Consider the following 11,921-nt stretch of genomic DNA (forward strand, 5'->3'; position numbering starts at 1 on the left):
TCTTACTTCCATTCAGCAAATATATATTAAGCTCCTACTGTGTACCTGGCACCATTCTAGGCATTTCTGATAATAGCAGCAAACAAAGCTGTATGTTATATGGAGCTTAGGTTATAGTGGAGGAGATGCACAATAAACAAAATGCCATATTAGAAAAAGAAAACACAAAGTTGGAAAAGAAAGACAGAATAGACTGCTAAGAGGAAGTGAGGCTGAGCAGAAACCTAAGTGAAGTGAAGGAGGAGTAACGTATATGAGGAGTTTTCCAGCAAGTGAAAAGACACCAGGGTGAGGTTAGCTTGGCATATTTAAGGAGCTGCAGAATGCCAGTCTGACTAGAGCAGAGAGCATTGAAGAGGAGCAGGGCAAGGTAGAGGGAGGCAGTGGGAAGAAATCCAGATTGTATTCACAGAGCGTGATGCTATTTGATCAGGATAGTGGCATAATCTGTTTTAGAATCTTTATTTTATTTTATTTTATTTTATTTTATTTTATTTTATTTTATTTTATTTTATTATTTTATTTATTTATTTCTTACTTTTGTTTAGAATTTTAAAGCCCACTCTGGCTGCTGTATGTGAGGAATAGAAGAATAGCTGGACCACCTAAAAGGCTGATGGAATAGTCCAAATGAGAAGTAATAATGGCTTGACTAGGGAGGTGGTGGTAGAAATGGTGAGAAATGGTCTCATTTAGGATGTGCCTTGTAGTAGAACGGATGGTACTTCCTAATGGGTTAAGTTGTAGACAAAGAGGTAAAGAGTAGTAACACTAGTTTTCAGTCTGAGATCATGAAGATCAGAGAGAAGCAGGTCTGGAGGCTGGAAATCAGGGGTGGTTTTGGCTGTGTGAATGGGAGATTATTTGATGTCTAGAGCAGGCTATGAGTTTGGTTCTTAGAGAGGAGAGGTTGAAGTGATCTGCTTGGGAGTGGTCAGCACAGCAGATGGTATTTAAAGCTGTGATGAAATCATGTAAGTGAACATAGATGGGAGAGAACAGATCTGAGTTCTTAACCCTGGTGGGCTCAGACATTCAGAAGTCAAGAAGAAACCATTTTTGAGGCAGAAGAAAAATCAGGGAAGAGTGGTGTCCCCGAAGCCAAGTGAAGAAAGCATTTCAGGGAGGGAATGATGAGTGAAATGTTGAAGAAATGATGAACTGATCATTGGACAATCTCTGTAAGCTGTTGTAGTTTTAAGTCAGCTGCACATCTCTCTGTTTCTTTACAGATAGTTGTTAGCTTAGGTCCCTTTTATCTTGGGCTCCCTCTTCCTCCTTCTTGGATTCCTTGTTTGTTTTGTTGGCGTACATCCTCAGATTCTTTCTGGAAGAGTCGTTGGATGGTAAATTTTCTTGCTATGTGACAGGCTCTCCAGGACAGTTTTATGTACACTGTAAAGTTTGAGAATCATCCTTTTAGGAAATATTTTTCTAGCTTCATCCTGGAGGCAGGACAAGGGCCTGCTGCTTTTGGTCACGCAAGAATTCTGTAGGTGGATTTGTCTGTCTCACACCTTGATTTTGACACCCTTTACTTACTGGAGCACAACATAAGGGGCTGTGAATATCCAAGCTTTGACTCCTTCCTCTTTGTTTTATCTAACATGTCAGCATCTCTGTCTTCCAGAAATTCATGGCACTTCTTAGTCCACTAACACATTACTCTGTCATTCTCTGTACTTGCATGAATTGGTTCTGTGTCAGGCCTGATTGCTGCCATTTTGAGTGTGTATGTATATTTTTTAGATTGAGGGAAGAAGAGGAGCAGAAGCCTGGGCCCAGGTTGCCATCTTGAACTAGAAACCTCCTTTAATATTTATTCATTAGTTTCTTGCACATTGTTGGCAAAGCAAGTTGATATTTTTAAACATTTCACTTTGAAATAATTTCAAATTTGTAGAAAAGTTGTAAGAATAAAGAACTCTCCTACATGTTTCACCTAGATTCATTAGTTGTTAGCATTCTGCAGTGTTTGCACCCTCTTCTCTATGCATACACCTTATACTGATTAATATCTCAATCATTCAAGAGTTCACTGCAGATATCTTGTCCCTTTCCCCCTAAATACTCTATTCTTTCCCATAACCACCATATAATTATCAAATTTGTGAAATTTGACATATAAGAATATTATCTGGAGAATGGTCCATATTCGCATTTTGCCACTTGCTCCAATAATATTCTTCGTAGAGTTTTTCCCCCCAGATTTGGAATGAAGTCCAGGATCATGGACTGCATGCATTTAGCTGTCATGTCTCTTTAATCTCTTTAATCTTTAGTCTTCTTTAATCTCAAGCGGTAGTGCCTCAGCATTTTTGTCCTTAATGATGTTGACATTGTTAACGGATATAGGCCAGTTGTTTGGTAGTATGTTCTTTAATTTTTTTTTTATTATTTATTTATGATAGTCACACACAGAGAGAGAGAGAGAGAGGCAGAGACACAGGCAGAGGGAGAAGCAGGCCCCATGCACCGGGAGCCCGATGTGGGATTCGATCCCGGGTCCCCAGGATCGCGCCCTGGGCCAAAGGCAGGCGCTAAACCGCTGCGCCACCCAGGGATCCCTGGTAGTATGTTCTTTAAATTGGGTTTGTCTCTTGTTTCCTCTGATTAAATTCAGTTATGTTTCTGGTAGAACACCCCAGAGGTGAGCTTGTGTGCCCCTTGGTGCATCACAACAGCATGCATATACTATCTGGTTGTCCTGTTATGGTGATACTAACTTGGATCACTTGATAAAGGTGGTGTCTTCTAGATTTCTTCACTGCTAAGTTATCATTTCCCCTTTGAAATTAATCAGCTATCTGTAGAAGTCCTTTGAGACTGTGTAAGTATTCTTTTCCTCTTCAAACTGTCACCTGCTAGTTTTAGCAGCCACTGAATATTCTGGCCTGAATCAGTTATTACTATAATTGTTGGCAAGTAATGATTTTTTAATTAGTATTTCTTTTGTTTTTAATAATTGACATTCTACTGTAGGTAGAGCTTTCCCTTCTTATTTATTATCAGTATGAACTGATGGATTCTTATTTTATTCAATGAATTTTAATCAGTCTGCTGTGTACATTTTGATGCTCAAATTGTCTCCAATTTGGCCAGTGGGACCCCCTTTAGGCTGTCTCCCGTGTGCTCTGACACATCCTCATCATGTTCTTAGCACTTCTACTTTCTGGCATAATGTGATATTCCAGGCTCATCTTGACCAGACTCTGGGATCAGCCATCTCTGTAAGGAGCTCTGGTTCCTTTTAATGGGGTTTAGTATTTAGAAACCAGGATCTGGATGACAAGTTGATTCTTGAGTGCTCGGGCTGCTGTTGGCTTGTCATGTGTGTTCACCACATTTATTTTTAGCCTTTTATAGTGGGTAGAGAGAGAGCCCCAAAGAACATAGTATACAAAATCTATTGCCTCTAGTCGTTCACTGTCGGGAAGGCCTTTTTTTCCATCTTCATTGTTCCTTGGTGTTTTTTTGAGATTTATAGACCCTGGTCATAAAGAAAGCACTTACGTGTGTGTGTGTGTGTGTGTGTGTGTGTGTGTGTGTGTGTGTGTGTTGTGTGCGTATGCATTGGTGAATGTTGATAGGAATGTATCTCCCTGGAGAAGAATATTGTTTTTACTTTTAGAATCGTATCAAAGTGATTTACTTTTTTATATTTTTTCACTAACAGCTCCTCTGTAGTAATGGAGCTTTTGTTAGATGTGGCATTATTTTTTTAGATTAAATGATTTCAAGTGAAATTTTAAAGTTAAAAATCTGTGGTGTACCTATTAGCATGAAAGCAAAATATGATCCTTTGGTAAATTAAATTGGAAAAATTGTTTCAGCTTGCCATTTTAAGAATTCAGTTCGGCCAAAAGTTTTTTACATATGCATACACATATATACATACACGTAAACTTAGGACAATTGGGTTAAGGAAAACAGACATGGGAGGCAAAGCTAGCCGCGGGGAAGAGATAGGAGAAAGTAGGATATGTACTGAAAAACAGTAAGTTCCTCAGACAGTTGGGTTAGAGCTTCATACAGGGAAGGAGACAGAAATAAAAGGAAAAGTTGGGGCCCAGTGACCAAAACCTAAACGCCCAGCTCAAAAACATTCAGGCTGCTCTCTAGCAATTCATAATAAAACAGTTGTGAATCAGACCACATCCTTTAGTGATGCTGAAATAGGGGACATAGCATTGCCCAGCCCTAGAGAGCAGTCTGTTCCTCTCAATGAATAAATATTTGAATTGTGAATTCCTGTTTTCAGGGGAATGTCTTGCAATTATGTATGTCTGTTAGAATGCCTGGGAAGTGTTTTCTTTTCTCAGATCCAGCCATTTAATATTTATTGCTTGTTTACAACTATATTCTGAATCTGATTTTAGGAGAATATAGCTAATAAAACAAGAGTGTTTATTTAGTTTTCTTTCTAGACAATGACACATGTATGCGTATACTGTGGAGGGAGTAAAGCAAATGAACTGGTGTTAATCTACCATCCGGTATATAAGCAGTCTTAGACATGTTGTCTCATTCAGTCCTCACAAGCAGTTCTTACAAAGCAGTATTGGTTATCTTCTTTTATATGCAAAGAAAATTGAGGCTTAAAGGAGTCAAGTCCAAGTCACATAGCTAGTCGTTGTCAAAGGGGAGATCCAAATATGGATCTGTCTACTTGTATGAGAGCTGCCAGTTATTCTATAGCATTGTTCTTCGAAGCTTTCAAAAGTGTACAGTAAAGGAGTTGCTGTACTTTTCCCATATAGCAGCTTAAAGCTAGGAAGTAAAAGATGGTCAGGATGGAGAGCATTTGCAAGTGATTTTTGCTAGTATGCAAAAAATAGAACAGAAAATGGGCCAAAAGGAGGATCCCTTATAGCTGGGCAGAAATGTCTGTTAGAATATACAGGAAAGGATCACAGTGTCATAGGACTTGAGTGAATGTGAGCCCAGGGGAAGATTAGTAGCAGTGATTTTATCAGAAGTGAGTCATCTGACAGCTCTAATCAGAATCACCCCCTTTATTATAGCTGAGGTCATCCATGTGCTTTCTCTGATGTGCCTGTTGCAAGAAGAGATTGATTCCAGACAAGTGAAACATACCTGAAGATTCTGGCCCGAACATTTTAATTGACCTAACAAGAAAGTGAGCTTCAAATTTTTCGACTTGGTGATGGTGGTGGTAGTGTTAGAAGTACTTAACAGTCTGTATTTTCATCTATAGCATTACTTTCCAAACTAATTCCAAACCAGTTCCTAGAAGGGGAGGAAATTAAAAACATGCCTCCAGGAATCTTGAGGTATCACCTGAAGTGATCCAGAAGTAATTTTTTTTTTTTTCCCCGAAATCTCCTGTTGTCTCTTTAGGCAGAGCTTTTGTTCATTTCTGTATCTGTTTTAATTGAAAAATCAATGATTTTTACTGGTTAAGTATCTCCTTACTCCCACCCTAAGTCTCCCAAGTAGGATTGACAGTCTGGGAAGGTGGTGCTTGTGGTACTGTGACTTGGCAGTCCCCAGCCTCCTTATCCAGAGCAGGTGCCCAGTGTGAGCAGCACAGTCTCCCCAGGTCTCTGCTGTCGCACAAGTTCCTCTAGAGGCTTGGCATGCAGCTTGAGGGTTGGCCACCTGCCTGTTGACTTTGCCACACATCCTGACTCCCTTCTTTCCTTATTCCTCTGTCCTCTCAGGTATGGAGTCCCTATGTATTACACTGTCATGGTTTCTTTCTGTCACTTGATTGGATTGACTTTTTAAGAGTTTGGCCTCAATGTGTCCAGCAGTTTTATTTTTGGATTTTCTTTTTTATCTTCCCAGGGGAATGTAAACCAAATATATCTATGTGATTCTAGCAGGTACATATATTTTCCTTGTGCTGCTGCTTTACTTATTTTATTTTATTTTATTTATTTATTTATTTGTTTATTTATTTATTGCTTAATTTTATTTACGGCACAGTTGCAGTATGTATATGACCTGACAAATGGCAGACCTATCCTGAGTATTGTTTGTTGCCAGGCTTTTCTGGCACTGAGTCAACATTAAGGTCCAGTTTTGTGTGTGTGGAGCTGGGGCGGAAAAGAGCAAATTGTCATTTCTGTCTCTTGGACGGAAGGAAACTTCAGGCCAGCAGGTACGAAAACTGACTTGAGGTTGTGAATGAGTGCCAGCTTTATAGGTGTTCTATATATGTGTTTTCCAGTTATACCCAGTTGATTTCCAGTTTTTGTTACAGTCTTGGCAAGAGTTCCATGCTTTTTGGTAATTTAACAGCAGTGAGGATTTCCTCTGTAGTGTCAAGGCCAGGACTTGATCAGGTCTCTGGGGTTCCAGTCCCTATCGGTTTTTAGAAATGTTTTATGAAAGACTTCTAGTTTTCCCAGAACTAGGAGAATTTTATTATGTAGGTTGAGTTGTTTACAAAAAAGATAGCTTTAAAATTAGTTTTTTTTAAATCTTAAATTCAAGGAAAAAACAGTGGATTTTCTTAATTTCCAAATGTTGCTGGTTCCTATTTATTTATTTATTAAAAGATTTTATTTATTCATGAGAGACACATAGGGAGAGAGAGAGAGAGAGGGAGAGAGAGAGGCAGAGACACTGGCAGAGGGTGAAGCAGGCTCCATGCAGAAAGCCCGATGGGGACTCGATCCTGGGACTCCAGGGTCATGCCCTGGGCCGAAGGCAGGCGCTAAACTGCTGAGCCACCCAGGAATCCCCGCTGGTTCCTATTTTAAACAGGTTACAGATGTTTACTTCCTAAGAACAAAGAAGACTGAATCAGAGAAGATAGTGGCTAAGTTTTCATTTTTCTATTTATTTTTAGGGATAGTATTTTGCTCCTCCTTGTTGGAATATTATGCGAAGGTTGTGGGTGAGATAATCATACACTGTGGTTCTTAGTGGGCATTGTTGTGTCCCGTGAGGGTTCTTAAAAGCAGTAATGGATGTCCTCTAGCTCTTGTGTGTTTTTGAAGACCTAAGATTTTTTGTTAGAAGTCATTTTTTAAAATGTCAAATTCCTTTACTTTTGGCTGGAGTTTAATGACTCTGACTAGAAGCCCTGGTTGGCAGCAGGTGGGCATGACAAATTAATTATTCTTGAAATTTGTTATTTGTAGACAGAGTTCAGGAGGAGAGAAAACAATCAAGTGAATGGTCTAGAAGGCTCCTCATACTGGGAGTCCGAGACTGTGCTGCAGTGGTGGAGGTGTCCACCAGGTGGCATCAGGGATTTGCTTTACTGTTGGCTCCCCAGCTAACCCTTGATCCCCAGTTACACTTCTGCCTCTTGGTGAACTATGGCTCAGCTGCAGCTGTGCCCTCAGTTCCGGTCCCTCACTTCCTTAGTGCTGTCTGTACTCTATATTCTGCCTCCCATGAAAGCAGTGGGGATTGACTCCTCTCGGTAAGAAGCTTCTTGAGAACAGACACCAGGGCATTCACTGTAAAGTGTGCTCCTTTGTGTGTTTCCAGCAGTGCCAGCCATCGCCCCTATGAGTTGCATTGTTGAATTAACATCTGTTGGTGATCTGTGGGCTATTGTGAACCTCCATAGAGTTCACCTTCAGTGTTTTTTGCCTTGAAGAGTGCATTCATTTTCTCAGCTGCATAAATGACTTGTTGTAGGGGTGTTGGGTTTTGTGCTTGTAGATTGTGTATTTTTGTGAACTTTAAAGTGAACACTTACCAGCCACTTTCACTGACTTTAGAGACTAGTTACAGAAATCAACCCTGTAGATGGGGCTTCCCCGTCTGCAGTTTGTCTTGGCAATGGAACCTCCATGCATGCCAGACAGCAGATAGCCATGGCATTCTTAGGCTATGTGCCATGTAGGTAGGAACTTGAGAAAAGCAGGAATCCTTGTAGCTCTCATCCATCTGCCTTATCTGGGCTCCCAGCAGGGCCTCCTGTGGCAGGCAGGTTTGATCAGGAGCAAATGCCTACTTGGACCAAGGAAGGGTCCGGGAGGGGTAGTAGTACACATACATATTGTAGTTGAATAGTATCATTTTATTGGAGACCATTAAGGAAATGGATGTTCAGTTTTCCTTTTTCAGAAAACAGATATGGCTTTTAAGCCAATTGGAAGAAAATTTGAAAAGGTTCCTTGATAATGTTATTTTATTATTAGAGCTGACCTACACAGGCAACCAAGTTGTTTGCAGGACTGACCCTGGCTTCTTTGTTGTATGGATACCTTTGCAAAATGTTTGGTTTGAGGACACATTCAGAAACCTTGTGTTTGATAATAGGCCCAAGAGTGTGCAAAAGTCTGAGCAAGCAGCATTTACATTTGCTTAATTTAATTTAAAAAATAAGCTACAGTCTAGGCGAAACCAGAGCTAGTAATACCAATGTAGTATGTCTGGCTGCTTTTCTGAGAGCTATTTGTTTAGCTCCCTAGTGAATTTGATAAACTAAGGCCATATTTTTATTTCTAGAGCTGGGAGTTACCAAGCTGGCAGTTTGACCTTTGTTTAGAGCACCAGAAGTTCTGACTATGTGATGAAGAGAAAATGACAGCATTTCTTGCCTATTAAAAACCCAGGACATTCCTTTGCCCTTTGTCCTACAAACAGCAGAGGATGTGGCATTATTTTTAAAAATATGATCAGAATCTACCTGTTGGATGCTCCTCTTTTCTGTGAATCTATATTTTGGTTTATCATTACCTTTGGCATTTGAATTTAAATTCATTGGTGGGGTAGCTTATAAATGCCTTTTCAGAAATGTTTTGAAAATATTTTCAGGAAAAATTTGGACACTGCTAGCATGAGTTAGCATTGCTAACATGGTTGCTTTGTTTTTAGGTGATTGGTGAGGATAATGTGGCAGTCCCCTCGCACCTTTATAAAGTGATCCTGGCTCGCAGAAGCCCGACGTCTGCTGAACCGCTGGCACTAGGGGCCTTCGTGGTGCCCAATGAAGCCATTGGCTTCCAACCCCAGTTAAATGAATTCCAAGTGAGCCTTCAGGATCTGGAAAAGTTGTCAGGACTGGTGTTTTTTCCTCATTTGGATAGAACTAGTGGTATCAGGAATATCTGCTCCGTGGACACCTGTAAGCTCCTGGATTTCCAGGAGTTCACTCTGTACCTGAGCACAAGGAAGATTGAGGGAGCCCGATCAGTACTCAGGCTGGAAAAGATCATGGAACATTTGAAGAATGCAGGGATTGAACCGGATGATTCCTTCATGAGCCGCTATAAGAAGAAGCTAGAAGAACTCCAAGCTAAGGAGCAGGCAGGAACCCTGGAGAGAAACTCATCTTAGTTTTTTTTTTTTTTTTTTTTTTCTCAGAAGATATGTGACAGCATCTGTAATGAAGCAGATGTGTCCTCTTCAGGCTAGTGCATTTTAGTAGCTTTGCTTGCTTAAAAGAAATGATGAACTCCTAAATTTAAGACTAAATTTCGCCCCAAAAAGATGAAAGATCTAAAAGTTTTGTCAGTTTTTTATTTGATGCAAGAATGGATTATTAAGGGAACCGTAGGACCTGCGGATTGGGTGCTGATCTTGTGTCGGGTTCACACAGGACTCTGGACACAAGATGACCTGGTCTTTGTGTCTGTCTGGATGTTAGCGCGGGAAAGCATTTTATTTTCATGCCTCTGAATCATGCACGGTCTTTGATGTATCTGCTCATCTTTCCTGGAGGCCAGTGTCGAATGTTTTCTTTCTCTAGGACCTGAGTTGGTCTTTGAGGTGGAATTTGGATACCCTCTGTGTACTGTCCTGTTACATATTTGTTTCTTGCTCCTTCTCTCATAGAGCTGCTGGTCCTCCATTTGTGTCCTATAGAAGCCTTCAGCTACACTTTCTGCACACGAAGTGTGTTCACTATACCAAGCTCATTGCTTTACAGCGATTCTCCGACATAAATACCACTGCCCTCATTTTACGTGTAAAGAAATTAAGCCTTGGGGAGCTTACATATTTTGTCCAGGGTTCACCTTTCCAAAGAAGTAACCCCAGAAGTAGGAGGCATGTGGGGCTGAGAAGAAAGACAACATGAAATAGATTGAAATAATCCTGACACAGAGGCTTTTGACTCAGAACTGTATTCACATGGGAATCGGTGATCCTGGACCCGTTTGCTAAGAGGGGTCTGGTTTCTTGTCTGCCATCGAGCAAAAGGGTCCTGAATGTCCTCTGACATTGGGAGGCCTCAGCTCTTTGGGAAGAAACAATCACAGGTGTTTGAAAGTTAGAGGGCATTGCTTTGTGGGGTTTATCAGAGCCCCTACTTGCCTCCAGGAATGCAGTTCTTTTTTTTTTTTAATATATTTTTTTAAATTTTATTTATTTATGATAGTCACAGAGAGAGAGAGAGAGAGAGAGGCAGAGACACAGGCAGAGGAGAAGCAGGCTCCATGCACCGGGAGCCCGACGTGGGATTCGATCCCGGGTCTCCAGGATCACCCCTGGGTCAAAGGCAGGCACCAAACCGCTGCGCCACCCAGGGATCCCTCAGGAATGCAGTTCTTTTAGTGACCAGATGGTGCCAAGTTGATATATTCTTTGCTTTTTAAGGTGAGCAATTTGTTCCATAGATTAAGGGACCTAATAAAAGTCTGTGCCCACAGATCCAGGAGCTCATGATTTGCTTCCCTGGGTAGTACGGGGCAGGCAGTGCTTTGAGCCAAATACTCAAAGACAATTCTCACTATTTTTAGGGGAAGCAGTGACTTTTTTTCTGAGCCATGTCTCTGCATTTGGGTTTACATGGAATCCTTTCCCCGGCCTACCATAAGTATAGACAGTGAAATACTTTAAAATAGGGCCCAGGAGCTTGTCTAAATGTACCCTAGCTCTGCTGTCTTTTCAAGTGGTATTACAAGAACAGTTTTTATGGTGTTTTGTGTGTTTGTAACAAATGCCAAGGCTTTAATATAAAGGTAAGATGATAATGATTGACCTTGTTCTCCTTTATTTGGATAAAAAAGAAAAGTTGGGGGGTGAGAACACAGCCTGATTAATACCAGTCTGTTTTATCACACCGATCGCCATTAGCTTATGCCAGTCCTTCTCAGGGATAAAGAGCCAAAATGTCACTGTGTCCAAAAAATATGTTGCGCTCTCTCCTTGTGGGAGGGGTGATGATGGGGCCTGGTGTAGTGTTGTCCCAGAGCCTGAGGGGGCAGCTCTGTGGGAGAAGTCCTCTATCTCCAGAGGTGAGCCCCCCCCCCCCCCCCCCGTCTGGCTCTGTGCCCAGTTCTGGCCTGAATTTCCTTCAGCCTTGGCCTTGCCATGCTCCTCTCACTCCTGTCCCTCCACCTAGATGGTGGAGGATCTTGATTTTTAGGTCAATAAATTGAAGTGCTTTAGGTTTTTAGTATGAAAAGTGCCACTTGGTCATTGTGAAAAATAGAAATCCATGCTTGTAATAAAAAAACAAAACAAACAAAAAAAACGCAGTCTCCCTATCTTCATTTTCACATGGAAGAGTTGTATTGGTATACAAGGAGTGATGCTTGACTTGTCTGAACACTTCCGTTAAGATTCCGTTAAGAGTCCCTCCAGAACAAACTGAAATGTAAATACTCGGCAGAGCTTAGAATTTTCCCCAGGATCAAATCACTTCAGCCTACCCTGGTAGGACTGCTGATATTTGCTCTCGGATGCAGGAGAACCCCAGGCCACTCCCCAGCACCAGGTCTGTCCCCTGATTGAATAAGCTCCTCATTACCCACCTGAACCAGTCAGCCTCCAGTTGGTCCCTCCTTGGGGTCAGCCAAATTCTCAGGCCAGGCTTAGGACTCCCCCTCCTGTCTGGTGATGCTCAGGGAGGATCTTGGCTGAGGAGAAGTCTGCAGCCATCTTTATGGGCTCTGCTGCCAGAAGCTCTATCTGTAGGTGAGGGGCATTCCCTGGTCTCACCCCCAGTGACATCTTTGAGACTCCAGGCTCTCTTTGGTCTCTGG

The 11,921-nt window shown here is 41.5% G+C and overlaps 1 protein-coding gene across 5 annotated transcripts in view; it reads left to right on the plus strand.

Annotated features, from left to right (window-relative positions):
• EXOG (exo/endonuclease G) overlaps positions 1–11,921 on the plus strand; it is a 32,431-nt gene extending 20,510 nt beyond the window's left edge. For 3 of the 5 annotated variants that reach the window (XM_055321289.1, XM_055321291.1, XM_055321290.1), the window contains one exon: positions 8,809–11,920. In XM_055321289.1, the coding sequence (XP_055177264.1) occupies positions 8,809–9,270 (462 nt within the window). In that variant the 3' untranslated portion in view covers positions 9,271–11,920. Of the gene's footprint in view, positions 1–8,808 lie in introns of all 5 variants that reach the window. The other 2 variants (XM_055321287.1, XM_055321288.1) reach the window with 1 other exon arrangement.

The sequence above is a fragment of the Nyctereutes procyonoides genome, unplaced genomic scaffold (assembly GCF_905146905.1).
Source record: "Nyctereutes procyonoides isolate TBG_1078 unplaced genomic scaffold, NYPRO_anot_genome, whole genome shotgun sequence".
NCBI lineage: Eukaryota > Metazoa > Chordata > Mammalia > Carnivora > Canidae > Nyctereutes > Nyctereutes procyonoides.